The 26351-nt window shown below is 36.5% G+C and overlaps 1 protein-coding gene across 9 annotated transcripts in view; it reads right to left on the bottom strand.

Moving 5' to 3' along the window:
- The window catches only part of SULF2 (sulfatase 2), a 265704-nt gene that overhangs the window by 45108 nt on the left and 194245 nt on the right, over positions 1 to 26351 (bottom strand). For all 9 annotated transcript variants that reach the window (XM_087929026.1, XM_087929027.1, XM_087929023.1 and 6 more), the window contains 4 exons: positions 18452 to 18603; positions 15977 to 16146; positions 10377 to 10527; positions 6448 to 6623 (listed from right to left, as the gene is read on the bottom strand). In XM_087929026.1, the coding sequence (XP_087785152.1) occupies positions 6448 to 6623; positions 10377 to 10527; positions 15977 to 16146; positions 18452 to 18603 (649 nt within the window). The remainder of the gene's footprint in view (positions 1 to 6447; positions 6624 to 10376; positions 10528 to 15976; positions 16147 to 18451; positions 18604 to 26351) is intronic.

Genomic DNA, 26351 nt, shown 5'->3' with positions numbered 1-26351 from the left:
CAATTTGGGGTAAAAACTAGTAATACAGGTAGTCCTTGACCACAATTGAGCCCAAAATTTCTGCTAAGTGAGTTTTGCCTCATTTTACCAACTCTCTTGCCTCGTTGTTAATAAGTGAATAACTGCAGTTGATAAGTTAATAACCCGGTTGTTAAGTGAACCTGGCTTCCCCATTGACTTTGCTCATCAGAAGGTCACAAAAAGTGATCACATGACCTTGGGACACAGCAAGAATATGAGAATATGAGCCAGTTGTTAAGCATCTGAGTTTTGATCACACAATCATTGGAATGCTGCAAAGGTATAAGTCCCTTTTCTTAGTGACATTGTTACTTTACCTGTAATTTAGAATTTATATTACATCTGAGAGTGTCATGCTTAAGTTACAATAGCTTGTAACCCTTACAACCATTTTGTTAACATTATTTATTGATAGGTTTGTCCATAAAAATGATGATATATATATGAAATCTTGTGCTATATTATTAATTGTACACAATCTAGAAATGCTAGGTTTTGCTTCTTTCATTTTTGTAAGGACAATATAGTTGGCTAGTTTTAAGCTTGTCAAAAATATATTTGGAAGATAATCTTTGTAGCTCAGAGTTGAACTTGGTGCTCTCTAAGCCTGGTTGTCTTTTTGCAGATGTTTCAATACCAAACTAGGTAACATTATCATGCTAAAATGGAGTGGGGTTTGTTCTCATTTAACATACTAGTGCTTACCCTATTAGTGTTGGTGGTTGAGACCTTGGTAGTTGGAACTAGACAAACAAGCTAATAGTAAACAACAGCCTAATCATATACCAAGATCTCTCCCACCAACACTGATACCGTCCCTCAGACCCATGCATTATGTATCAAGTTTTCAATGCATTGAAGTTAAGGTGATTATCTAGCCCTTACATGGCAATTCAGATATAGATATAAAATATTACAGATTGAGGGGTAAGGAAGACAGTTAAAAATGAGATTAAAAAGAGCACATTTTCCTAGGCCACCTAGTTGATTTCATGGAAGAGGCAAGATAAAAACAACAGGAATTGATTCATATATCATTTTTAATCATTATATTACAATAGCTCCAGCTAAGATGCTTATTGAAACAATCAAGAAGTGCAAATCAAGAAACTAAGCCTTGGAAAAACAATTACAGGGATCTTGGAGGACAAGAACATACTTGCCATAATTTACAGAAAGAAATTACAATTCAAAGATAGTGCCATATGGTTAGTTTTCTGCTCTTTTGCAAATTTCCAGCTTAGAAACACAGCAAGATAGCAATATGCTAATTTACAACAATGAATGAATCCATTTGTAAATTACTGGATTTGAAAACAAACAAGGACAAGAATCAAAGAAAATACATTTGTTTATTTGCTTGACAAGTGCAGCTCAATTTTAATTACTAGTTAATGCAGTGTAACATTTCAGGATAGAAGTAATGAATGTATGGTAATGAGGCCTCACTACAGCAATGACCGTTAAATCAGGGATGATAAGTGGGGGGCAGTCAGCAATTAATTTAGGTAGATGCATCCGGTGTTAGCAAAAATATCACTGTGGATGTTTCTCTCTGTATGGAAATAAGGACACCAATTGAGCATCTGACAAATCACCTTGTCAAGTGTGTACAAGTTCCCTTTTTTACCATTTTCTCTAATGGGATGAACTCTGATTTACTGGGTCATTTTGACTGATCTATGTGAGTGTTACAAAAAAATGAATTTTGATTCTAAGAAGACACTTAAATGAAGGCTCCTCTGCAACACAGATTGCAGGCAATCTAAAATGCTACACTCTCAATATGTTCTGAAGAATCAGACTATTGTCAAGGTTAACATTACGTTGGTTCCAGAATATCACGCACAAATGATGTCTTTTATAAAACATAAAAGAGGCAATCTTTACTATTCCTCTCTCCTCCTATGCCTTCTGAAAAACTGATCTCAAGAACTGAGGAATTGTTGGCAGCAGCATGAAATCTGATGCAGGGGAAATTGGTGGAAACAAAATTCCTGTCTCTTCCTCCAGTCAAAGGCTGTGTTGTGGCCTTTAAATCTCTTAATGCTGGGGTTGTCAAACTGTTGTTTGGGAAATTTAACCAAACCCAATGGGGGTTGCAAATTTCCTGGGGGATTTAGGCTGAAATTTGATTACCACGGGTGACAGGTAAGCTTATTTCTTGTCTATCCTAGACCCAAAACCATTGATTTTGTTTGCAACATAATTATCTGGGTTCTTCATGGGTGGGAACAAGTTTTCTTGGTGTCACTAAAGTTGAGAACTTTGCATTAACTTATGAACTTTAAAATACTTGTATGAGTCAGAAATATCTTGACATAGGGTTTTTGTTAATTTTGAATTAGTCAAGAGGGCTTGGAATTCAGTATACAAGATTGCTCACACTGATTAAGAAAGAGCTCTAGGGAAGCTAAAAATTTAAATCAACTGTTTAAAATGAGGTGTGTTTGCTTACACCTGCCTTCCCTAAGCTGGTGTTGTTTAGACTTTTTGATCTATAACTCTCATCAGATTTGATTATTCAGAGAATTGTGGCCCAAAAACATTTGGAGTCCTTGGCCTGAAGAAGGCAAATCTCACAAAATGCTCAGTCAGAAGTCCTTGTCTGGGTCAAGCTCAACAAATTATTCCAATCAAATGTTTGTGCTCTTTCTCTCTCCACCCCCCAACCCCAATTGAACAATTATTGCTTATCAATGTGGCTGATACTATTTCAATCCCTGGATAAGGTTCCTTACTACACATAATATATTGGCTAATACAGATACTGGCTAAGATATTGGCTAAGAGGAGAGTATCAGTGATCTTTGAGGTATGTTGAACTTCTTCCAACATACCTCAAGATCAAACTGCCAGAATGAAGCCATCTTCTTGGCTTTGTCGTTGGCCCAAAATAAGTCGTTATTGGTACATGTTTCTGTTAGTAGCTGACATACAAGCAGATGGGCTGGGTTTCCCCAGATTGTGCATAGTGCATTGTTATGCACTAAAAGCCTCCACTTGAGCATATTGGTTTTACATTTAGGCACTCCAACTCTCAACCTATTCAGAGTTCTCCAGGTAGCATAAGGGAGGTTAGATCCTTCAGCCCTCACTTCCTTTAATGTTATTCCTTACTCAGTGGTCTTCTTCCTCCACCTTTTAATTCAATTTTGTTCTTGTGTACACTCAAGAATGTTTTTTCTTGCCATAAAGCTGTTCCTAGGTGTGAGTCGGCAGGCTTGGGACATATGTATGTTCAGAAGGTGTTGAGGATCAATCTTTTGCTTAGATCGCTCAGCATCGGCTGCTACTTAATTTAAATTGGACTTAACTTTCATGATATTCAATAAGAAGAGTCATTGGATCAGAGTTTGAAAAAAGTATCCTATTGTGTTGTAGGCATACTATTATTTTGTTGTTTTTGAGCTGGTTTTTTACCTGATGAAATTCATTTCAATTGAAAAAAAATTATGAACAGCCAGTGTAGATATATTATGGATAGAATTGTTGCTGTTTGGCTATATTTTTCTTTCTTTATATTAAAAAGAGAGAAAGTACAAGTGTTACTTGTTTTAATTCATGCATACTGGTATATATTCATACACACACATATGTACACACAATTTTATGGTAAAAATAATTGCTACATTGCAAAAATTAAGCACTAAAAAAATTTGCAAATTCAGATCATCCTATAATTGATGTGAAATTCTCTCCTCTCTGTCTCTCTATCTCACTTGTAATCAGAACACAAAGGAAATATTGCATAATTCTGCTACTTTACACAATCATTTTCTGATGGCTCCTGTCTACTAGAAGAGTTAACTTTTTGCAGTATTTTTATTTAGAAATCTGTTTTTCACAGTCTATTACCCCAAGGATGAAAAATTTAACACTCATTTCATCCCAGAAATATCAAAATTTCTTCACGGTTTTCAGAATCTTAGGCTTTTATTTTTCACCTAGCATTTTGATGTATAAAGAAAGAATTTTGGAAAACTTTATTTAACCTACATATGTAATCAAACTAATTAAATACTTTACAAAATAGGTTTTCAGAACACAACTATCCTTTGGCTTGAAAAGCATTCTAAATTTTGAATACTTGAAGCCAAGGAATGAGCTTTGTAGCAGCATCTGTTTCAGGCCATGTTAATTTATGATTATTGTATTTTTACTCTTACAGAGAAAACTTGGTAAGTGTCCTACCTCAAGCAACAAAAGGTTTTGGATTGGAATTTCTAAACTTTATTTCAAATTTAAAACATCTCTTTTGAAGCACGAAAACTTTTGATTTGAAGCTTGATTGGATATTTCAAGCATGCTAGACTATTGCAAGAATACTCTACCTGACTCTATGGTTTCTTCCCCAAACCCAAAAAACTTTAACCTTAGATTGTCTACTATTGACCTCACCCCTTTCCTAAGAGGTCTGTAGGGGGGGCGTGCATAAGCGCACCAACGTTGCCTACCATCCCTGTCCTATTGATTCTTTTATTTTTCTTATATGTACCCATTTAATGTATTCATAACTATGTATATACTTATATCTATTATCTTGTAAGCGATTGACAAATAAAAATAAATAAATAAATAAAATAAATAAAAGATGTTTGAGACAGTCCATTATGCACTCAAAACAGCATTTTCTCAAAGTGCTGTGTTTCAAATTCAGTATGGTTTGATTTGAAATGTACGATTCTTTATTTTACTGTCTTAGGGTATCATTTGGATACATATTATTTATTAATAAGAAGTCAAGGTGGCTTAAAACAATTCTTAAACAATTAAACAAAATATTTTTTTTACCATTTTGCTACCTAGGGGACCAAATGCTTCTTCTTGGGGAGAATACTCTACGCAGGAGAAGGCCTCTTCCTTGCACCAGGCAAATGAGCTTTAGGAAGCAAAGGCATCTTAAAAAGGGCCTCTCCTCATGATTTAAGTAATCAGGCCCAGTTAATAGTTTGAAATGGCTCCTTAGACCAATGTTTTTCAACTATGGCAGCTTTCAGATGATGGCCTTCAACTCCTACAATTTCCCAGCCGGCATGGATGCTGACTGAAGAATTCTAGGAGTTGAAGTCCACCCACCTGAAAACTGCCTAGGTTAAGAAATACTGCCTTTAAAAAATCAGAACCTCACCACTTGAAAGGTTAAATTGGGCTTGGTCAGCAGGCTTATCTTTCAGTATAGGCATCATGTGATTCCTCTACTTTATATTGGTTATAAATGTAAAATGTAAAACTACCAGTTGTAATTTCCAGTAATCAAGATGGATTGTAACCAAGACATAGATAGCTACTGCAAAGTAAATTTGCAAAACATTCCTCGTCATAGCCATAATCTGCAAATCCAGTGGAAACTGGGGTCAAGGAGAACTCCCAAATTATAGATCTGCTTTTTGTGGAAAAGTACAAGCTCAATTAAAACAGGTTTCACTTAAACGCTAACCTTCACTGAACATCTTGGCCTAATTACATATTTTAAGTGGAAATATGAGGGTGGGGGAAATGTATCGTTTAAATATGTGCTTGGAAAAAATGAAATCTGATGAATAGATCTGACACTGAACATGTGCAAAGTGAATGGATGAAAAACAGAGTCATTTATCCCTATGTGGATGGAGAAGAAAATTAGTCTGGAAGGCTGCTATGCTTTGCACATTCAGATATTCCTTAATAGAGGCTAAAGTTGCAGTGTAAAGGTTTTAAAATCAGGGGGGAAATTTATTGTCCACAATTCTGTTATTCCTTCCACATACTACTGACTTATTAAGAACAGACCTATAACAGAATTTAGAGAAACTGGCACTAGAAAGTCAGAATATTCAATATTCAGCTGAAGAATATTCAGTGCAGTGCTGCAACTCCTTTTCCTGGTTACCACTCTTGGAAAAATAACCTTTTTTTGAGGAAAAGGTAGCCCAGGGGAAGAGGAATGGCAGCTTCAAGACTGTATAGTGACAGAAGTAATGGTCACAGCTGGATAAAATTCAGAGGGGATACATAACAAAGAGGTCATCTATGGTAGGAGAATTGAATAAGGAAATATATTATCTTTCATCTTATTAAAGACAGATGTTTTGAATATTGCTTGAATGCCAGCAAATATTCATTTTATGCAGACCTATCCTACGTCCAAGAAGAAGTAAAGTAGGAAGTAATGTTGACACACATAAAGATTTTTCCTTATAACATTTTGATGCCTGACTGCCTTATATATCTTTGGATATTCAATATGAAGATCTTTACCAGGATCCCTGGCTTCTTTACTGAGTTTCCTGACTGCTGAAGCCCTAATCACATTCAACCGAAAACAAAAATCTTTGTAGGTGCCTATCCTGATTCCACGCATTCAAGCAGAAGTACATTGCTCAATGCAGAATTAACCAGGAGATTCAGTTCACTCCCATGGAGCCATCAAGCCCATTAACTTACAAGGATCCAGCCTCCACATTTGGACCACGTATGTAGAAAGGAACTCTGATGTCAAATTCATATGGCATGGATTTTCCTTTCACCAGTCCAAATTGCCCAATATGATAGCCATGGTCTGCTGTGTATATTACGTAGGTATTTTCCAGTTCACCTGTTTCAACTAATGTATTATAAATCTGAAAAATGAAATAAATACATTAATGAATAAAATAAATACATTAATAGAGAAACTATGTCTTAGACTGAAAAAAACCCAATAATCCCATTGTTATTATGTTATATGTAAATAACACTGAATATGTAAAATTATTCCATTGGTATTAAAAGTATTTGATTCTTAAAAATTCTTTACTAACCGCCCCCCCCTTTTTTTTTCCTGGCAGGTTCTCTTTAAAGAAAAAATGTTAGACAATCAAGGCAACAAATCCTTGCATTGTTATCTGCACAATTAGCTTTCAACCAAATTAAACTATAAACTAGGAATGAAGATAGAGGAAATGACTGTTCCTTTCTCATTGTTTACTTTATTGTTCTATTATTTTACTTCTGTTAACACTTTTCATTTTTCTTCCTTTTTATTACTCTAAGCCAGGGGTGGGATACTACTGGTTCGGCCCGGTTCTATAGAACCTGTAGCTGCGAAGAGCAGCTGACACCAAACCGGTTTGGTGTTTGGCCCACCCACCTGCCTGGGCTCTAGGCTATCCTTTATTCCCTGCTTTTCCCTCCTCAGCTGCTTTGCGCGGCTCAGATGAGGTTGAAAAAGCAGGAAACAAGAGGATTTTCAAACACTACCCACTGGAGCATAGCGCTTGTCAGCTGTCCAGGCAGCACAGCTGATGATTTCTTGCAAATGCTGCACACATTATTGTCCCCAGTTCGGAGAACCAGAAAATTGCTCCACTGGCTGGCCCTCCCCTCCCTGCCCACTCACTTCTTACCTGGCATGCGAGCCATCCAACTTGCTGGTTTGGTAAGTTGCTATTTTTTCTTTTTTTCCCTCGACCATTAGCTGTTCTGCTCTGCCAGGAGATTTAGATTAGCTAGAAAGCAGCAAATCCTTGGATTTCTTGCTTTCTAGCTAATCTAATCTAAACTGAACCTTCCTTAGGACTGAAGCTTTTCAGTGCAGACTCAGATAACCAATTGCAGATAGATAGATCTCTAAATTAATCTGTGATTCTGTGAGCAATTCAGTCTGCCTAGCTGCTTTGCCTTTGCCTGCTTTTGGGTAAAAGTTGCTCCTTTTTAAATAAAAAAACCAATATTTACATGAATATTTATAATATTTACATACAAGCCACGCCCACCCAGTCACATGACCACCAAGCCACACCTACAAATTAGGCCACACTCACAGAACCGGTTGTTAAGAAATTTGAATCCCACCCTACTCTAAGTCTTCTAAAGAGTAGCCCCGCAGCGAGGTAGATGGCAAATAAATTTGGTAAATAAATAAGAACAGAGGGTATCTTTTCAAGACTAAGCTCTGATCAGCCTCTATCTAGAACACTGGATCTGTGGAATTGTTGGACAACCTTTGGCTTACTACTGGGAGTAGGTTATTGTCTAGCTCTTCTGGAACATGCCATATCATGGAAGGCTATCATGCTGCAGGATACTCTGTCACTTAACAAACCATGTAACAATTTACATTCCCCCCACCTCAAAATGCACATTTATTTTAAATACTTCAAGCAGGAGCAATGAATTAAAATGAACATGCACTAAATCTGAAACAGCATAAAATTGTAATTATAGGCACCAACATAAGCCAATTTCTTAATGAAATCCACAGGCCAAGGATTACTCTTCTGTTTGACCAAAGTATGTTCTTAAATCCTTTAAAAACACTTAAGGAGGCAAGTTTAACTGTTCTGTGTCCTCCCAAAAGTGCTTTTTCAGGCAACTGGACTTTCTTGTTTTTTTCTTTTGAAGACCCTGAGAAACCCTGAGGACACAGATAAACCTCCAAGTGCTTCAAGGAGCCTCTTAAAGGATGCAAATGACATCTGTCTGCAAGGAATATAAATCCTTCCATTTCCCACTATCCTGTCAGAGCTGAAGAAGCTTCTTGGATGACAAGCGAGACATCTTCAAAAGAAAAAAAAAAGCAAGAAAGTCCAGTTGCCTCCTGAAAAAGCACTTTTGGGATAACCATGACCTGGATGACTGAGAATCTCTACAGACTTTTCTGTGTCCTATTACTCGAAATTGAAAAAAAAATAGAAGGGTTTCACATTCTTGGTACTGAATATGAAATCTCTTTTCTACTATGCTTAATTGTAGCCAGAGATAAGTAAATTAGGAGCAAACTGTATGATTCCCACAACCATCACTGTACAAAGCAGTTTTTTCTGCCTTGTCTTATATCCTTCTGAGCTTTTAGTCCTTAACTCCTATAATAGGGCTGAGATCCAAAATGGATTACTGGTTTTCTCAGTTCATAATGTTTTGGTTATTTAAAAGGTCAGCTATCCTCAACTGAGATGGACTATATACACATATCCATTTGTTATGATTTATTGTATCAATAACTACATATTATGGAATTATGCATTCTTAGGTGAAACATTTTTCAACAAACTGTGTTTCTGGTTTTTATAAAAGGCTGTTCCTTTAGCTAACGAGGAATGCTAACTATAGCCTTTTTATGATGACCCAGATATCTTCATTTTTTAATACAGAAAAGCAGGTCAAAGCATAACTATTTTTGGAGTCCATCTGTGATATGTATCAGCCTTATTTATAAGAATGTACTTTATGTCAACAAATTTGCTAGGGATTATTTTAAGGCCAAATGGCCACTATGATAAATTGCAAAACTACTATATCCTCAAATGTATACAGTAGCATTGACAAAAAGATTATAACATCCTAGAACAGACCACAAATCAGTGATAATGAAATCACAATTAGCCTCAATGTAATCCTAATCTTACTGTCATGGAATAACTGTGTTATACTTAATCTTAAACAAATTACAAGAAGGTCAAATAGGCAGCAGTAAATTATTTTTCCTCCTTATTTCTCTGGCAGCTTTATAAACTTGAGAACAAGACCATTGATTTTCACATAAGATACCAACTAAGGCTTCCAGGAAAGAAATGGCAAACTGAAGATGGCTCTGCTAAAACTGGAGCTGGCAACCAAGTCAGAATAGAGAGTGAGTAGCAAGTAGATCAATTCTTTATAATTCCCCTCTGGCAAGAACCGGACCTGAGACCTCCCACAAGTGAATGTGTATCCACATTCATACACTGCTTGAGATATTTGTGGTCTTCCTATAGACACCTTCAGAAAAAAAACTCCTACATATTGTTAACACATTGTTCAGAAAACAAAGTATTTAAAAGCTTTGAGGTGCAAGATCAATTTTCTTTCTTTTAGAGTAAGGAAGTTAAGAAATTCCCCCCCCTTTCCCCCGCCTCAATAGCTCCTTCTGGAACTACTGGATCTCTTCCTTGTGTCTGTGTGACTAGGAATATAATTGTGGGAAACAGTCTAGGTTCCAGCTTTAATTATTTAGGGGTATTTCCAGATGTTTGCTGAGTAACTGCTACTCAATGCATGTCAATATCAAAACACCTTTTATTTCCTGGCATTTCACCTCAAAGGACTGAAATACTCATCAAGAGCTATTAAAGTTCAGAACACTAATGCAGACTACTTTTCTTATTCCATTTTTACGTGTATCTCTGACTACAATTATAAGAGGTACTAGGAAATATTTGCTATTGTAACTATTTTATAATTTAGTACCTTTGATCTTCCTAGAGCAATGCAATGTTATAAACCAAAAGAAGAAACTTGAATTTCTGCAGTTGTGAAAACCTTGGTTTAGTTCTCAAAGCTTGGCTTGCTTCTTGAATGGTCCAGAAAGATAGGACCTACATCTAAGACTTGAGGAATTCGCTTGTAAATCTTACCGCCTCCATAGAATCATCCACAGACATGAGTGTCTGAAGTCGCTTCTGCTGTAACATATTGGTGAATTCCATGTGAATAGGCTTCATGGGACCTGTATATCTCATTATCCAGTGTTTGTCTGGGTTTGGAGCGTAATTATAACTGGGTGTGCTAGAGAGACAGAAATAATTAACAGCCAGTAAAATAAACATAATATGCCGCTGACCCTAATATGCAAATATTTTGGAGAACGCATTGTGACTTGAAAAAGACTTGCAAAAGCACCATGTCAATATTCAATGTAGAATGGAGATTAAAGTCAGCATCAGTTGAAAATTTTAAACTCCAGTTTTAAATTCTCATAGATATTTTTTCATTTTATTTTATTTTGTCAAGCAATTCTAAGATAACAGGTATAAGTATAAACATAGTTATGAACACATGAAATGGATACTTATAAGAAAAAAAACACAATAGGACAGGGACGGTGGGCACGTTGGTGCGCTTATGCATGCCCTCTACAGACCTCTTAGGAAAGGGGTGAGGTCAACAGTAGACAATCTAAGGTTAAAGTTTTTGGGGTTTGGGGAAGAAACCACAGAGTCAGGTAGAGTATTCCAGACATTGACCACTCTGTTGCTGAAGTTGTATTTCCTGCAATCAAGTTTGGTGCAGTTTACCTTGAGTTTGCAGCTATTGTGTGCTCTTGTATTGTTATGGTTGAAACTGAAGTATTCATTGACAGGTAGGACATTGCAATATATAATTTTATGTGCTATACTTAGATCTGACCAAAGGCGGCATAATTCTAGGTTGTCTAGGTCTAAAATTTCAAGTCTGGTGGCATAAGGTATTCTGCAATGAGTAGAGGAGTGGAGAACTCTTCTTGTGAAATATTTCTGGACTTTTTCAACTGTGTTAATATCAGATATGTAATGCGGGTTCCAGACTGATGAGCTTTTATTCAAGTATTGGTCTAGCAAATGTTTTGTATGCTCTAGTTAGTAGTGTGATATTACCGGAGAAAAAGCTACGCAGGATTAGGTTAACAACTCTTAATGCCTTTTTGGCTATGTAGTTACAGCGGGCTCTAGCACTTAGATCATTAGAGAGGAGAACTCCAAGGTCCTTGACAGAGTTTGGATCATCATCAAGGTCTTGACTATTCAGCTTGTATTTTATTTCTGATTATTTTTGCCAATATGTAAGAGAGAACACTTATTTGTTGAGATTTGAAGTTGCCATTTGTTTGACCATTCTGATACATGGTCGAGGTCTTTTTGAAGGGTAGCAGTATTGTCGGTGGTGTTGAATAGCTTTACATCATCAGCGAAAAGAACACAGTTGCTCTTAATATGATCACAAAGGTCATTTATGTAGAGTATGAAGAGAGTTGGTCCTAGAACACTGCCTTGGGGGACACTACTGTTGACAGGTACAGAATTTGATAGGACTCTCCCAATTTTGACCATTTGTTGTCTGTTTAACAGGAATGCTTCTATCCAGTTGTGCAGTTGTCCAGAGATACCATAAGAGTTTAGTTTTAGGAGTAGTTTGTCATGTACCACTGATTCAGAGGCTTTACAGAAGTCTATGTAGATTGCGTCTATTGCTTTGCCCTAATTGAGTTGTGTAGTCCATATGTTTTTGCAGTGTAAGAGTTGCAGATTACATGATAGTTTTTTTCTGAAACCAAATTGTTTATTAGAGAATAGGTTGCTTGTTTCTAAGTGGAGGATAATGGATTGGTTAATAATTGATTCCATGACTTAGCATAAAGAGATTTGTCTATAATTTTCAACTAGGCCGGGGTCTCCCTTTTTGAAGATGGGAATGACCATAGTGACCTAGATGACCATAGGTTTGGCAAGGAGCTGATCCTGAAGGATTTTTCAAAGATTATGCTTAGAGATTTGGCTATGGCAGCAGATAGCTTTTTTAAGAAGTAGGCACATATTCCCTCTGGTCCAATAGCTAGAGATGGTTTTAGATTGCGTAGTGCTTTTCAACATTGTCTTCTGTAAAATCAATATCTATTAAATCATTGTAGTTGTCTGGGCATGATCCATTGCTGTTTACAAATACTGAGCCAAAGAATGTGTTAAAGAGGTTGGCTTTAATGGTGTCATCATTGCAGTCTTTATCATTAGGTCCTTTCAGGGGTGGGATGGACCTTGAGTCTTTTAGTTTGTTCATTCCTAAAGAAGCCCCTCATTACTATTCATTTACATCTAGAGTCATTCTGTGTGGGAGATGGGAGGTAATTAAACATGATATATAAATAAGATAAAATAAATAAAAATACCCTTGGGCTATTGGGCAGAGATGGGAAACAATCTTTCTTTTGAATTTTCTATTACCCTCAGGGGTAATTTGTGAGGGCAAGCAGGGAAAACATTCTTCCCTTTTTTTCTTTTAACATCTCATCTCCTTTGTCTGTCAGTGGTGTCTATAAGAATGTACCATTTTATTTATTTATTGTACAAATTTATATGGCTGCCCACCTCCCAGGTGATTCCTTATTATTATGACAAACTGTTTAGCTAAAGTAATGAAAGCAATGTTGCCAGTCAAGCTCTGTTCCTTTGCAGTGTGTATGTAGTATTGCAGTTGACGCGCGCGTGTGTGCGCACACACACACACACACACACAGAATTTGAATAGTAGCAATACAGTGCTGCTGTCATTAGTTCCCTTTTCTGTTACTTTTCTCTCAGGAGCAACAGTTATTGTCAGCCTTAGGAAGAAGACCAGATCAGAAGACTTTCCCTAGGAAAGAACACTAGAACTCTATGTTGAAATAGGCTATAGCAAGGGTGTCAAGCTCAATTTCATTGAGGGCCGCATCAGGGCTGTGGTTGACCTCAGGGAGGCAGGGCGGGTGTGGCTGACTGGGCAGGCGTGGCCAACTTGACACCACTCCCCAAACTGCTGGCATGTTTGCTCTTTGCATTGGGTAGACTGGGCCGAAGCCATGCTGGACCAATCTTTCCTCTTCGCACCAGGACAGCCCAGTGCACTGGGTCCATCCAGCCTGTAGGCCTTGAGTTTAGGCTATAGTAACATATTGTCACTCTGCCTGTATTGTCCCTTCTGATACTCTAGGAAGTCAGGGAGAAACTATTCTGGAAGGTTTGCTTCTATAGCTATGGACAGGTATCTTTTCTTTTCTTTTCAACCAATGGTCTGAACTGATTTCTCACATTTTGAAAGGTTTTGAAATGAGTCCAACACCCAGGCCCACAAGCACCTGCAGGATGACTACCTATGTTACACAGGGGTCAATCAGAAAGCCTGTTTTTAAAAATATAATTCTGCTCTCCTTGAGGAAGAAAAAGTAGGATCCAACCAATGTTTGGACTACTGCAACATGCTCTACACATGGCTACCCTTGAAAAAGTATCTGGAAGCTTGGTAGTGGTAGGAATGAGGCCACACAGAACAATTCTGGGCACCCACAAAACAGTGTATGTGACACCTCTGCTGTGTGAGCTGTTTCTGGGTCCAATTTAGAAACCCTTTTTACAATATTTGGTAGTTTAATATTTAGCAGAATATGACTGCATAAGTAGTTACCAGGAAAACAAGCTATATTAAATTCTTATTCTTATTTCAAAATGAGACAGACCTGAATGAGTCTGTCCATGTTAAAGGATTAAACCATGTTTTAATCCTTTAAACTATATAATTTCCAATACCTCCAGCTTGCACAAGTGCCATGTAATGATTTGTCCTAAATGCCTAGCAAAATTTGCATCCTACTCAATGACAGAGGCAAGAAAGAAGAAGACAGGTGCATCTGGAAGAACAAGCTTGGATGCCTGGCACAGTGGAATATTAGAGACTATCCTGGCCAAGCATCAAGGACTTCAAGACTAAAGTAGAAATATTTTAAGTAGTCCTGGTGAACTCCCTAGGACTTTGTGCAGGCATGCCTGAAAAAGACCTAGAGGAATAAATGCCAGCCTTCCAATTTTTCTAAGCCCAGATTTCTGGAAAGAAGCAGTCAAGACTTGTAATGACTATGATTCCAGGTGCTATTTTTGTGTATCTTGAGAGCTTGAGCTTTACTGATATATCAGGATTACAAGCAAATATCCTATGCATTTATTGTTTGAATAGAGGTGGTAGGCAAAATGTTTAGAACTCTGGTTTTCCAGCATCCTGAATGGACTTAGCAAATTGTTTAATGGTGTTTTAGCAAATGGAATGCTTTGATATAGGTTTTCTGATTCAAACAGTGTTCAGAGAAAAGGAAGGGAGATTTCTTTTTTTCCAGGGAGAAAAGGTTGCTTATTATTCTCTTACATGGCTAATGTTCCCTCTGATTTCATAATGTTATTGTGGCAGAATAAGGACAGAGCTGCTTTGAAAATGCTGTTGGTTATGGAAACTGTTGCTATGTAATGCCCTGAATGAATCTAAAATACTTGGTAAATTCCTTTTCCTATATGCTTTGTGATTTCCTGGCTCATCTGAAGCCTCCTGCTGCTTAATCCATCCAAAGTCTACAATCTTCTTTGATTACTACAAATGCAATCCTCTTATGCTTAAAAGATTTGTCCATGTTATTTCCAAATACACAACATATAACAACTTTGGAATTTGAACAAAAATAACCACTTCAAATCCATTCAGAAATTTGAAGTGGTAAGATTGGGAAGAAATCCTTTGCTCTGCAAATCCTGTACAAATTCTCTATATTTGATCTTGGAGAAGCAGCCAAACTACACAGTTTCCATCTGCAGCTCTAAGAATCTTATAAAAACTATTCAACTATGGTGGGAAAATATTTTTAGAGAAGCCAAGAAATTAAATAAAACTTCATGCAAAAATTGAAATGAGGATTTATTTTTATATTAAAATTATGACTACATATTCCAATGCAGACACTTGTTACTTTCAGCAAAATAGTTATCTTTCAATATGCTTTAAGAAATCTTCTCAATATGTACTCACACATTTCCTCCCATCTAATTTTTCAGTGAATTCTTTATTGGAATTTTGAATCTCTAGCTATTTATTAAAATATGATATCCTCCAAATAAGACACACGCTTACATACTATACCCCAACACCTCAACTACAAAATAAAAAACAATATATGCAATTAGCAAGGGGAAATTTCTGTCACTGTGTTCACCCAACACACCTAACCAGTTAAAGGTAGATTTGCACATTTTAAGCTTCATTTGGGTAACTTTGATTTGATGGTTTGTAGGTTAATGTATTTTCAAACCAAGTCTGTTTGTGGTCAATAGGCCATACTTCTAGATAACCATATTTAAGATTACAGTTTAAATCTCTGCCCTATCCTATCTTTTACTGTTAACCTATATATCTATTTTTCCCAATTATTTTTCAGTCCTTGACAGTATTTCTGCCATACCAAAAGGAAACTCTATATAACTACACATTATACTCAACAAATAGTTGCAGAGTTTTAAAAGTTGGAAAATATACCGAGCTATTCTGTTTTTGCAGTTAGGATAAAGTAACGACAAGAAACAAATCTGCTAATTATTTCCCAGGAATGTATTTAATTTATAATAAATATAGATTATAACTACTTTATTCTGGAATTGCATAAAATTGATGTGTATTATTTATGTATACTTACATGTGTTGGGAAGCATTGGGGAAGAGATGAGAATAGTGAGGGGCGGAATCTTCTGGACCATGTGGAGCTGCATGACTAAGAACCATCAGAACTGGTCGATGGGGATACATCTTCTTTGAAATTCGGAAAAAACTAATACTGTCATTGGTGATCAAATCAGTCAGATAGTCCTGAAAGGATGAAATGGAGATAAGAAGCACAACAGTGGTTAGAATGTAGTATTGCAGTCTAATTCTGACCACAGTCTGGAGTTTGATCCTGACAAGGCTTGAGGTTGACTAAATTTTCCATCCTTCTGAGGTCAGTAAAATAAAGACTCAGATTGTTGGGGATAATATGCGGAGTCTATAAACCACTTAGAGAGTGCTGTAAAGTACTATGGATGTATATAAGTGCTACATAAGAGAAACAAAATCAAACTGTAAAAATATCATTTAAGACTGAAGAAACTATCAAGAGTTATTTTCAGTGCTTGTACAGTACATATACACTATTGCTCTATTTCAAATATATTTTCTTAAGTACATTGTCCTGAGTAGATCCATTATGTTGCTTGAAAACCATCTGTTCTTCCACAAAGTTCTTGGCCATTTCTGTTCTTCCTCACTTGCGTACAAGGGGTCAAATTAAGAATATTATGCCATATTTGGGAGGGACAGTGGAAAACAGAACAGATAGAGAAAGCTATAAAAGAACGTATAGTCATGGTATTTTCAGCTTTGATACAGCTGTTATGACAGCAAGGAAACAGGCGACTGTCTTGTCACCTTAACATTATAGAGTTATGTTACCCTCATAAGACCCACCAAAACAGAAGGGCCTATGCTTGGGAAACTCACTTCTTTAGTAAAAATATTAAATATGAGTGCTGGATATAAAACTGTGATATAAAATTATAGGTGAGCTTAACTTTGCACTGTAAAAATATAAAAATTGAGAAGGATCACGGTTCAATGTTGAAATCCATTTTTAAATTTAAGAAACTGCAAATCATATTGTGGTACCTCATGGATGTTTGGAAAAGACACCTTCCTGAAATTTTGGACCGGCTGTCGCCAGGCAACACTGATCATTTTCTAACACCTTTTAACAGTACTGTCTAGATATGGTGGACCACAATTCTAATAATTCTCTCTCTAATCCAATGCATCCTAGATGGCATCAGGCAGAGAAGATTTATTAATCACATTTATTTACTGATCCATAATATAAAACTGTCTGGAAAGCATTATAACCCTATTTAAGTGCCAAATAATACAATCTAAATGTGATGTATAACAATAAGGCTCTTAAAACAAAAATCCTAAATTTACAGCCATACTTAAAAAAAAAATGAATCTGAGGTTATATGCAATGCATAAAGGGGCCTTGGAACTGAAAAGACCTCAAGAATACTGCCAAGTAAATCACTCAAAGGAGACTGTTTCATATCCAAAAATGTTCTTCTATCTGGTAATAACCTACCTTGGTTCATTTGGTTGGCTCTAAATAATGAAGCAGAGATTCTGAAGATTTTAAAGAATAAAAACAAACATAGAAGAAAAGGTAACGTCATCTCAAACCATTTAGGTTTTTAAATATTAAAATTGGCATTTTAAATTGAGCTCAGTAATAGACTGGGAAACAAGAGAGTTGCATTAGGAGATGGATTTTTAAATAGATAGACAGATTCTTATTTTCTTTTGAAAGTAGAGATAGTTTTAAAAATAGCTTGTGATGCACCCAAGAGAGTTGCCATTAAAAGAAAAAAGGTCTCTTTACATGATAGAGAAACAGCTGTTTTTAAAGCACTCCTTTATTAATTTAGCATTCTTGGCTAAAACTTAGATTTGTTCACTCTATTATATCTGAATATGCCTACAAGAACATACCCATTCCTATTTTGCTACTCTTAATGAATAATAAAAGAACGCAATGTCATATGAATGTTACATTCTAAATAGCTTTACTTTTAATAGATAACTGTAATTAAGAGATTATATCACAAATGTACTCTTGATCTCATTTTCATAGCCCTGTAACTAAATATTGAATTTAGGGATTAGTGACAGATTTAGAATTGACCAACAGCAGCATCTCAGAACCGTGGAAGCAATGATTTTGCAATAAAAAAATTACAGGCATACAGCAGTACAGAATATAACCCTGTATGTTAATTAAATAGAGAATACCAGCCAAAACAGTATGAGTCAAGCTACAATCAAATCTATTTCTCAGCTGGTAAGCATATTGGAATGTTTACCATCTCAGGAATTGCCTGCTGTCACTAAATAAATTTTAAATCATATATCCCTTCAGAAGTAAAATGATAATGCACAGCCTAAAGAGCGGGTTTATGGATTACAGTTTATATTACCCGCAGTGGCTCTCAGCTATAAAACGAATACTTTAATTAGACTAAATCCATAACATATCTGGGCTAATCTCACAGTTAGGGTCAAGGGGGACAAATTAAAATAAATCAACAGGACCTACCCTAGCGTAGTCAGATCCGTGCTTTTCCTTCACTCCATTTCTACAGAGCGTGTAGTTGTAAAAACGAGAGTTCTTAAGTAATCCAACCCATTCTTTCCAGCCAGGAGGCACATAGGAACCATTATATTCATTTAGGTACTTCCCAAAGAAAGCTGGAAGCAGAGGATGACAAGGTAGGTAAAGAGACGGCAATATATAAACATGTCTCAGATATCACCTGCAAGGTTTTTTTGCAACAGATTTCATACAACCCAAAAATATGAAATGGTGTGTTAATATGTACTTTCTATAGGGGTAAAACAGAATATGAAATATACATTGATCTGGCCACCATAATACTGTATATAATAATGTTTGAGACAGTCACTGATCTATTGTTGAGAGGGAAGTTATATTAGGTTACACTCAGTATGATAAAGGCTGAAAGTCTTTGTTTCTTTTCCCTTTTTCTTTTACTCTCTCTCTCTCTTTTTCTTTTGTACTTTTTAAACTTTTTTCTCACTTTCCCTTTATTATTTAGTTTGTATTTGTTTTTGCTATGTCTATAAAAAACTTCAATTCAAATTATTATTTACAAAGTCACTAATATGTTATTAATAACTTTAAATGCTTTAAACCTGCCAATTTTTGACAGCATTTTAGTTGGTTATCATTTATAAAATATAAAAATAAATAACAGAAAAAATACTACAGAAAATATAAAAATATTTTAAAAACTTTTTGACAGAGGCCTTTCGATAAAAAGAAAAGAAAAGAAAGAAAGAACAGAATGTTTTTATTGATTTCAGAAAGCTGGTCTCTTTTGTAAATGACTTCCAGATTTTAGATACAATCATTGAAAGTGTTCTGTTCCTGATCCCAATAAGAAGGATCTCACTGGTTCTTGGGATTTACAAGAGGGTGGTGTGGTGTGACTGTGAGAAGGTGGAGTCACATATTGTGGCTTTTACATGCACTCACTTTGTCTAATGAAAGGGCAGTTGTGATTTTGGGTCATTGCATAGATTGGTTTAAAGATTTTACATAGTTGACTTCTAATTCATGCATAGACAGAGATACACTAATACATTCCAGTTCCATCAATGCAACCATTAATGTCAGACTTCCTTTAATTAGTCCTCTCCACAGTCCTTACAAAATAACAACAAAATTAAAAAACTGTGATTAAAGCAGAGGCACACATAACTGTATTTAAGAAAGGACTGTGGAACCTGAGATGGTCTCCCAAGATAGATTGCTTTCTGAGCCACTTTTCATGTTTAGAGAGCAAAATGCAACGTACAATGTGTGGGTAAATGAACAATGAAGTACTTTTCCTGGCCTGAAATCTAGGGAATAATGGATTAAGATACTGGTTCTTATCCAGAGAAGCAGACACCCAAACATCTAAAGGTTTTTGTGCCTTGTCATTATGTGTAATGGTATATGGGAATGACCTTGGGAGTGGTGGTGGGAGGAAGAGATGCTGCCAAAGAACAATCAGATAAGATAGGGCATAGTCCAAAACTGCATAATGGCCAAGGAAAGAAACTTAAGACAGGAACCTCCCTAACTTCTCAGGATATAAAAGAGACAGTGGGAGATGTCTGTGGAGATTCTCAGTCAATCCAGGTCATAGTTATCTCAAAGGTACTTTTTAAAAAGGGAACTGGACTGGGGTTTGTTTGTTTTTTTGGCTTCTCATCCAAGAAGCTTCATTGGTTCTGGCAGTATAATGGGGGCTATGGAGGGATTAGTCCTGACAGAATAGGGGTGGATGGGTTGGAAGCATCATATTTCATTCCAGTCATCTGGTCTAAGCTCTTTCCCTAAGAGCTCTTGAGAAGACAACACCCTCCCCCACAGTAGCCTCAAGAGCTTCCAACCACCCCCCACCAATTCTGTCAGAACTAATCCGTCCATTGCCCTCACCACAGTACCAGAACTGATGAAGCTTCATGGACGGGAAGCAAAATGTCTTCTTCCTCCTCAAGGAAAAAACAGTCCAGTTGCCTTTTGAAAAAGTGTCTTTGAGACAGATGGTGGGAGATTTGTACTATCAGATTTCCAAGACTGATTTCAAGCGTCCCAGTACCCCAGACAGGAAACATGACCAGATGAGCTAATTCTGCTTTACTGTAAGATTACATTAACAGAATCCTGCAAGTTTGTTTGAAGACATTTATTTTACTCTAGAGACTTTGTTTTCTTTTATTTTCTTTTGACTCCGACTTACATAAAATCTCTAGTTCACAAGGTCTACTAATTAGTACAAGATAAGAATCTCCACTCTGATGATTAATCTCATTTCCACGGACAGGATGTTTCTTCTTTCCTTAACTATTTTCTTTTGTTACTTATCCAGAATAACTGTTTGTCTTAAGAATATTTCATGACTTGATACATACTTGATGAGTTCAAAGTCTAGCTTTATATGTCATGACACGGTTCTTTCTCACTGTCTTCTGAGTTGCTGGAACCAATAGTTGGTAGTCACACAAGGTATGTGTGCAAACTAGGTTTAAGATCTTAGAATGTGTAATTTGAGTCCGTTTTCAATTCTCCTTTTAAAATGCAATTGTTCCTAAGAGTTTTGTGTCTGTTGTGCTTTCTTTTTCAGGCAGTTTGCCAAGTGCAAAATATGCATTGTGCATAACATTATACATATTGTTGTTATATTCTTGAGCTTTTTGATTGCCAAATGCAAGCAATGTGCAGTATGCAATGTTTTTCATTAGAAAAATGTCACCATTATGTTGTCCACTGGATACTGTCCACTGGATACTGTCCACTGGATATGTTTTGTGAATTTACTTGTTTTCTTATTGCCATGAGATCTAAGAGACAACCATTGTATGTGCCAGAATATGTGCCAAAGAAATGTTATTTTGGATTTTTACAAAACAGGATCCTATCCTATGCTATTCCATCTTATCCTATCCCACCCATCCCATTCATTTATACTGATATAATCTATAGCAAAAAAAGGAAAACAAAGTATGTGAAAGTTACTCAGTTTTTAAATATTCATGGGTATCTATCAGGAGGTAAACTACAAAATATGCTTTACAGCTTTGCAATCCAAACACATCTCTTGTGAAATTGTGATATCGCAATTAATTGCAAAAGGCCAATTTTGAGTCATGATATCCTATTAGTTTTGTTATGTTGGCATCATTGTTGCTAATTGCAGATGCTTATATCCACACAGAACTATAGTCATACATCAAAAAATAAACCCAAGCTTTTGTTATATAATTCAGTATCACATTAACATATTCACATATTATTACTCTTCCCAAAATCTTATTAACATTACAGCTTGTATTAGAACAAAATTAGGTAAATATAGAACAAGTCCAAATCATGTTTCTCTACTTCCTCACATATAATAGTCTTCCTAATCTGCTTATGTGTTCACAGAACTGATAGTCTTAGTCTTGCATCTAGTTACTAGACTCTGTTCTTTGATGTAAAAGTATACTTAACTAACATAGGTAATTTTTGACATGACAAGTTGTTTAGCAACTATTGAAAGTTGGACATAAAAAAGGTACTTATGATCTGGATTTGTATTTCTAGTGGTCTAACCACTCTTTGTTCTCATGTGATCATATTTTGGATGATTGGCATCCAATCTGCACTAATGGCCATTTTCAGCATCCCATGGTCATGTACCATGTGATTTATGATTTTTTATTTCTGGTTTCCAGCAAAAAAACCACCCATTGCAGAAAATGGCATCACTTAACAACTGTGGCATTTGCTTAATGCGTGCTTCAAAAAATATTGTAAAATCATATCAGTCATGTGATAACTTGTTAAATGACTAGACTCTTATAATCTAATTAAGAAAAACCTCCCATCCATTAAAAGGCTGACTTTTCTAACCACAAACATGCTATTCTCTCAGAAGTTGTTTTCCAATTCAACTGTGACATTTTAAAGTAGCGTCTTTCTTGAGAAAGTTTTGAAAGAAAGAAAATCTGTTCTGTTAAAAATCTTGGTTGATATTTCTGATTGAGAAATACAACTTTTAAGATCTGTAAAAAATAATGTGAGTGAATTATAAAGTGACCAACCAGGTTCCTTCAAGAAATTATAAACATGGTGGGAGAAAAATTGACTTTTACTTTGCTCCTATTAGTTGGCATTTAGGAATGTTGCTTGCAATTCCAGAGGTAGTAAATTACAATCAATATTAGTAGGCACTGATACTGGGATGTCAGGCACAAGAAATCAGAATGGCATTGTGAGCTGATTAGAGTTGCTTTTTTCTTTTTAATTGTTGCCTACCTATTTACAAGAATTTCACCAGACTGACTACATTTTCTTGGGAAAAGCCAGATAAAGGCTTCAGAATTCTCCATGGAGGAGGGGGTCTGGTCTTTGTTGTTTCCTTCCCTGCAAAGACTCCAGTCTTTTCACTCCTTCCCACCTTTCTAGCTGCAGTACTTCATCAATACTTCATCCTCCATTCTGACTGTTCCCCTTTTGGAACAGTCAGAAACAGTGAATCCCAAAGTTTGTTTATGTTTAATATATAAAAAGTATTTCTTGTCTTTGGTCCCAAAGTCCCCTCACAATTAGCTTCAATAAGTTCTACCATTTTGAAAAATAGGAAGAGGCTGCCCTCTCCATATTTTTATACAGTGTCTAATCTTATATACAGTACCTCTGCAATATCTCCAATTACGTGCCTTAGCTTCAGGGTAAAAAATTCAGACATCCCTCATAAGGGGAATTGTTGTAGCTTTCCTAAATCATTTTCGTTTCCCTTTTATACACCTTTTCCAGTTTTAAAATATCTACTTTCTAGATATAGTGGCCATATATAGTATATACCAGTGGTGGCTAACCTTTTTCGGCTCACATGCTGATTATTGTGCGTGCGTTCAAGCGCACATGCTTGCATGCCAGCACGCAGAAGGCAATGCATTGCTGGCCCCTCCCATGCTCCTGCGCATGTGATTCCCCCTGTGTGTCACGCATCTGCGCATGCATGCGTGATTCCTATCATGCACCATGCATATGGGCATGCATGCACAATCCGCCCCATGCACGCTGCACATCTCTGTGCATGTGTGCAATATTCCCCCTATGTGCCATGCATCTGCTCATGCGATCCCCTGCACATCTCCCGCATACCCCCACGCATGTGTGCCAGATACCTGACAATCAGTTGTTGGGCAGCGGCGCATTCGCAGTGGGGCTCTTCCGGGCGAGCTCTACATGCCACTTCTGGCACGCGTGCCATAGGTTCACCAACACGGATATATACATAGATTGTGTGTGTGTGTGTGTGTGTGTGTGTATTTGATTGGTTATTCTTTCAAAATCAAAGAAGTGTTGGGAAAGCCTAGAATGCTGTCTGTCCATCAACAGGAAATCTCCAAATACAGAATAGACCAGGAATAACTTCAGTGTAATGGGAGAAATCAGCCAAATAAAGTTGCAGTAAAAAATGGTCAAATTCGATCATGGAAAAATATTTTCTAGAAAAAATACTGAATATGCTCTGCTTCCAGTCTGCCGTGTGCTTTCCAATGTACATGGAGGTGCTCATCAGTACCTGCTCATGCAAGTAGAAATACACACCCAAACATAGGGCAGAAACTACAGATGTCTCCTGCAGCCAATCCTGGTAACCAGTTTGTCAAGAATTCCATAAGCCCTGATCTGCACGCTTTCCCTAACATGGTTTTATTTTATAGCAGCTGTGACCTGTGCCCTTTCATCTACCATGACCCCAAGATCCTTGATCAATCTCCATTAGCAGACATCCTATTAATGTATATGTGACAATTGGACATTTGTACCAACGTAGCTTGTCTTGCCGTTGTTCATATTGAACTTTGATTGGTAGTCTAACTCTTACTCATGTAAGGAGTTCTCTGGAATCCCATTTTTATTTTGCTGTCTTTTATTTTCCAACACATTGGAATCAACAATCCTAACTACTTAAATGAGTTTGCTTTATGAAAACTCCACTTAAGAGCTGAATGAGCTGTGAGAAGACGTCCCACAACATCTGGTGTCACAATTATACAATCTATATATTGATTGTGACCTTTTATTCTGAGAGATACGATTTCCCTTGCAGTGATGATAATTTAAGATGAAAATTCGTTTAAGGAAATATGCTATTTTTCTTTGTGGTATTTTTTCTGTTGAATCTTTCTTAAACTGCTTCTATCACCTAAAGGTTGGTAGGGGAAAGCAAGTCTCAGTCCTTGTTTTCAAAGGATCAATTTGAAGGTACGACTTCTCTAAGAAAAATGTGAAAAGGAAGGGGAAAACTCTTATTCCCCCCTCCCAATGGCTGCATTTATAAATGTTCCCAAAAAGACAAATCAAGGACTTAAACTTATCTGTCATGTACAGTTTGGCTCCTAATATTCAAATAAGAGCAGAATTGGGAATGTCTGACTTATAGCAGATGGGGAATTTCTAAGCACATTTTTAGATGCTCATATTCTTTTTAGGGTATATATATTATTCTTTTTTATTGGCTCAAGTTCAATAATCTGATCAGCTTTTTTATACTGATGTAGTATTTATAGGATTGAAATTTATCATGGACTGTAGAAAGCCTTTGATAAATTGTCCACCTAAGTTCTTGTTTTGAAGACTTCAAGTTGATTTTTTTTCAAAGCAAATCTCAAACTAGGTATTATTTCTTGGCTGAAATGACAAATCAATAAGAGAGAACATTATTTTTTAAATGCAGGTGTTGGCATCCCCTCAGAACAGTACATTAGCAAGGAAGAAAAAAGGAAGAGCCTTCTAGACAATACACAATTTAAAAATACACCAAACAGAGGTATATTTTGTTAAAAATAAAGAGAGGGAAACAGACATATAATGGTTTTAGGAAAACACAGGGGAGCATTAAATGTTTGCATTGATTCTTCAACTACATTTTATAGCTCTGGATGCATTTTGGCTGGGAAGAAAGAAACCTGTCCAATAGTCTCAGTGTGACTATTTCCATGGTATTTCTATAGAATATCCATATACCTGATATTAGGCAGAGCGAGAGTAGAATTACTTCTTTGAAGTTCTTCAATAATCTCCTTTTTTCTAAGTCCATATGGGGAGGAGAGGATGAAACAAGAATGTGCATGTAAAAAAACACATATATCTTGAATAATGTCAGGGAATGTTTGTAAAACATCATATATTGCTGAAACTAAGGTAAAAAAATTAAGGCAGTCTCACACTGCAGTGAACAAGGACACACCTTCTACTTTGCAACTATATATGTTCTGTATATCATCAAATTTACTACCGGTACCAATATGCCATTTTGTTTATTTATTAGAGTGTTAGCACACCTTTCCATCATGAAAGAAGAGAACAAATAAATCACATTAGATGCTTCAACTACTAAGATTGTTGGATGAGCAGGCACAAAAACAGCCAGGGAAGCGATTGAAGCCCAGGAAACAGTCCCTTCATCAGTCAACAGGAGTGCTGATCTACCACCAGCTTATCAAGTACTTAGAAGGCAAGGGCCGGGCAGCACAAGCAAATGAGCTTACAAATGAGCTCAGCTATCAACACACTCCAACCAGCATCTAAAAAGCCACATACAGCAGGCACCATATCAATACCAAACACAGAACAGCACACAGTCTGCTAAGGAGAAGTTCCCTGAAGATGGGCTCCAGCACGAGTCCAAAAGCTTGGAAGACAAAACCTCTGACCTCCCGGTCACCAACTCAGATCGGATCCTGCAGCATTATCCTGGGACATGTGTATTTGCCTTCATTCAAAAAAGCTTGAATCTTATCCATAGCTACCTAGATTATATTCCACCTGGGAGTTCTATGCACAGCATGGGGAACATGAGACAAAATATAATTGTTTCAATAATATAACAAGGTTGTTAATAGAGAACAGAAATAAAGTCCTGAAA

This window comes from Pseudonaja textilis, chromosome 3 (assembly GCF_049901715.1).
Source record: "Pseudonaja textilis isolate UNSWEBS1 chromosome 3, rPseTex1.2, whole genome shotgun sequence".
NCBI lineage: Eukaryota > Metazoa > Chordata > Lepidosauria > Squamata > Elapidae > Pseudonaja > Pseudonaja textilis.
This window is presented reverse-complemented; position numbering and strand designations above follow the sequence as displayed.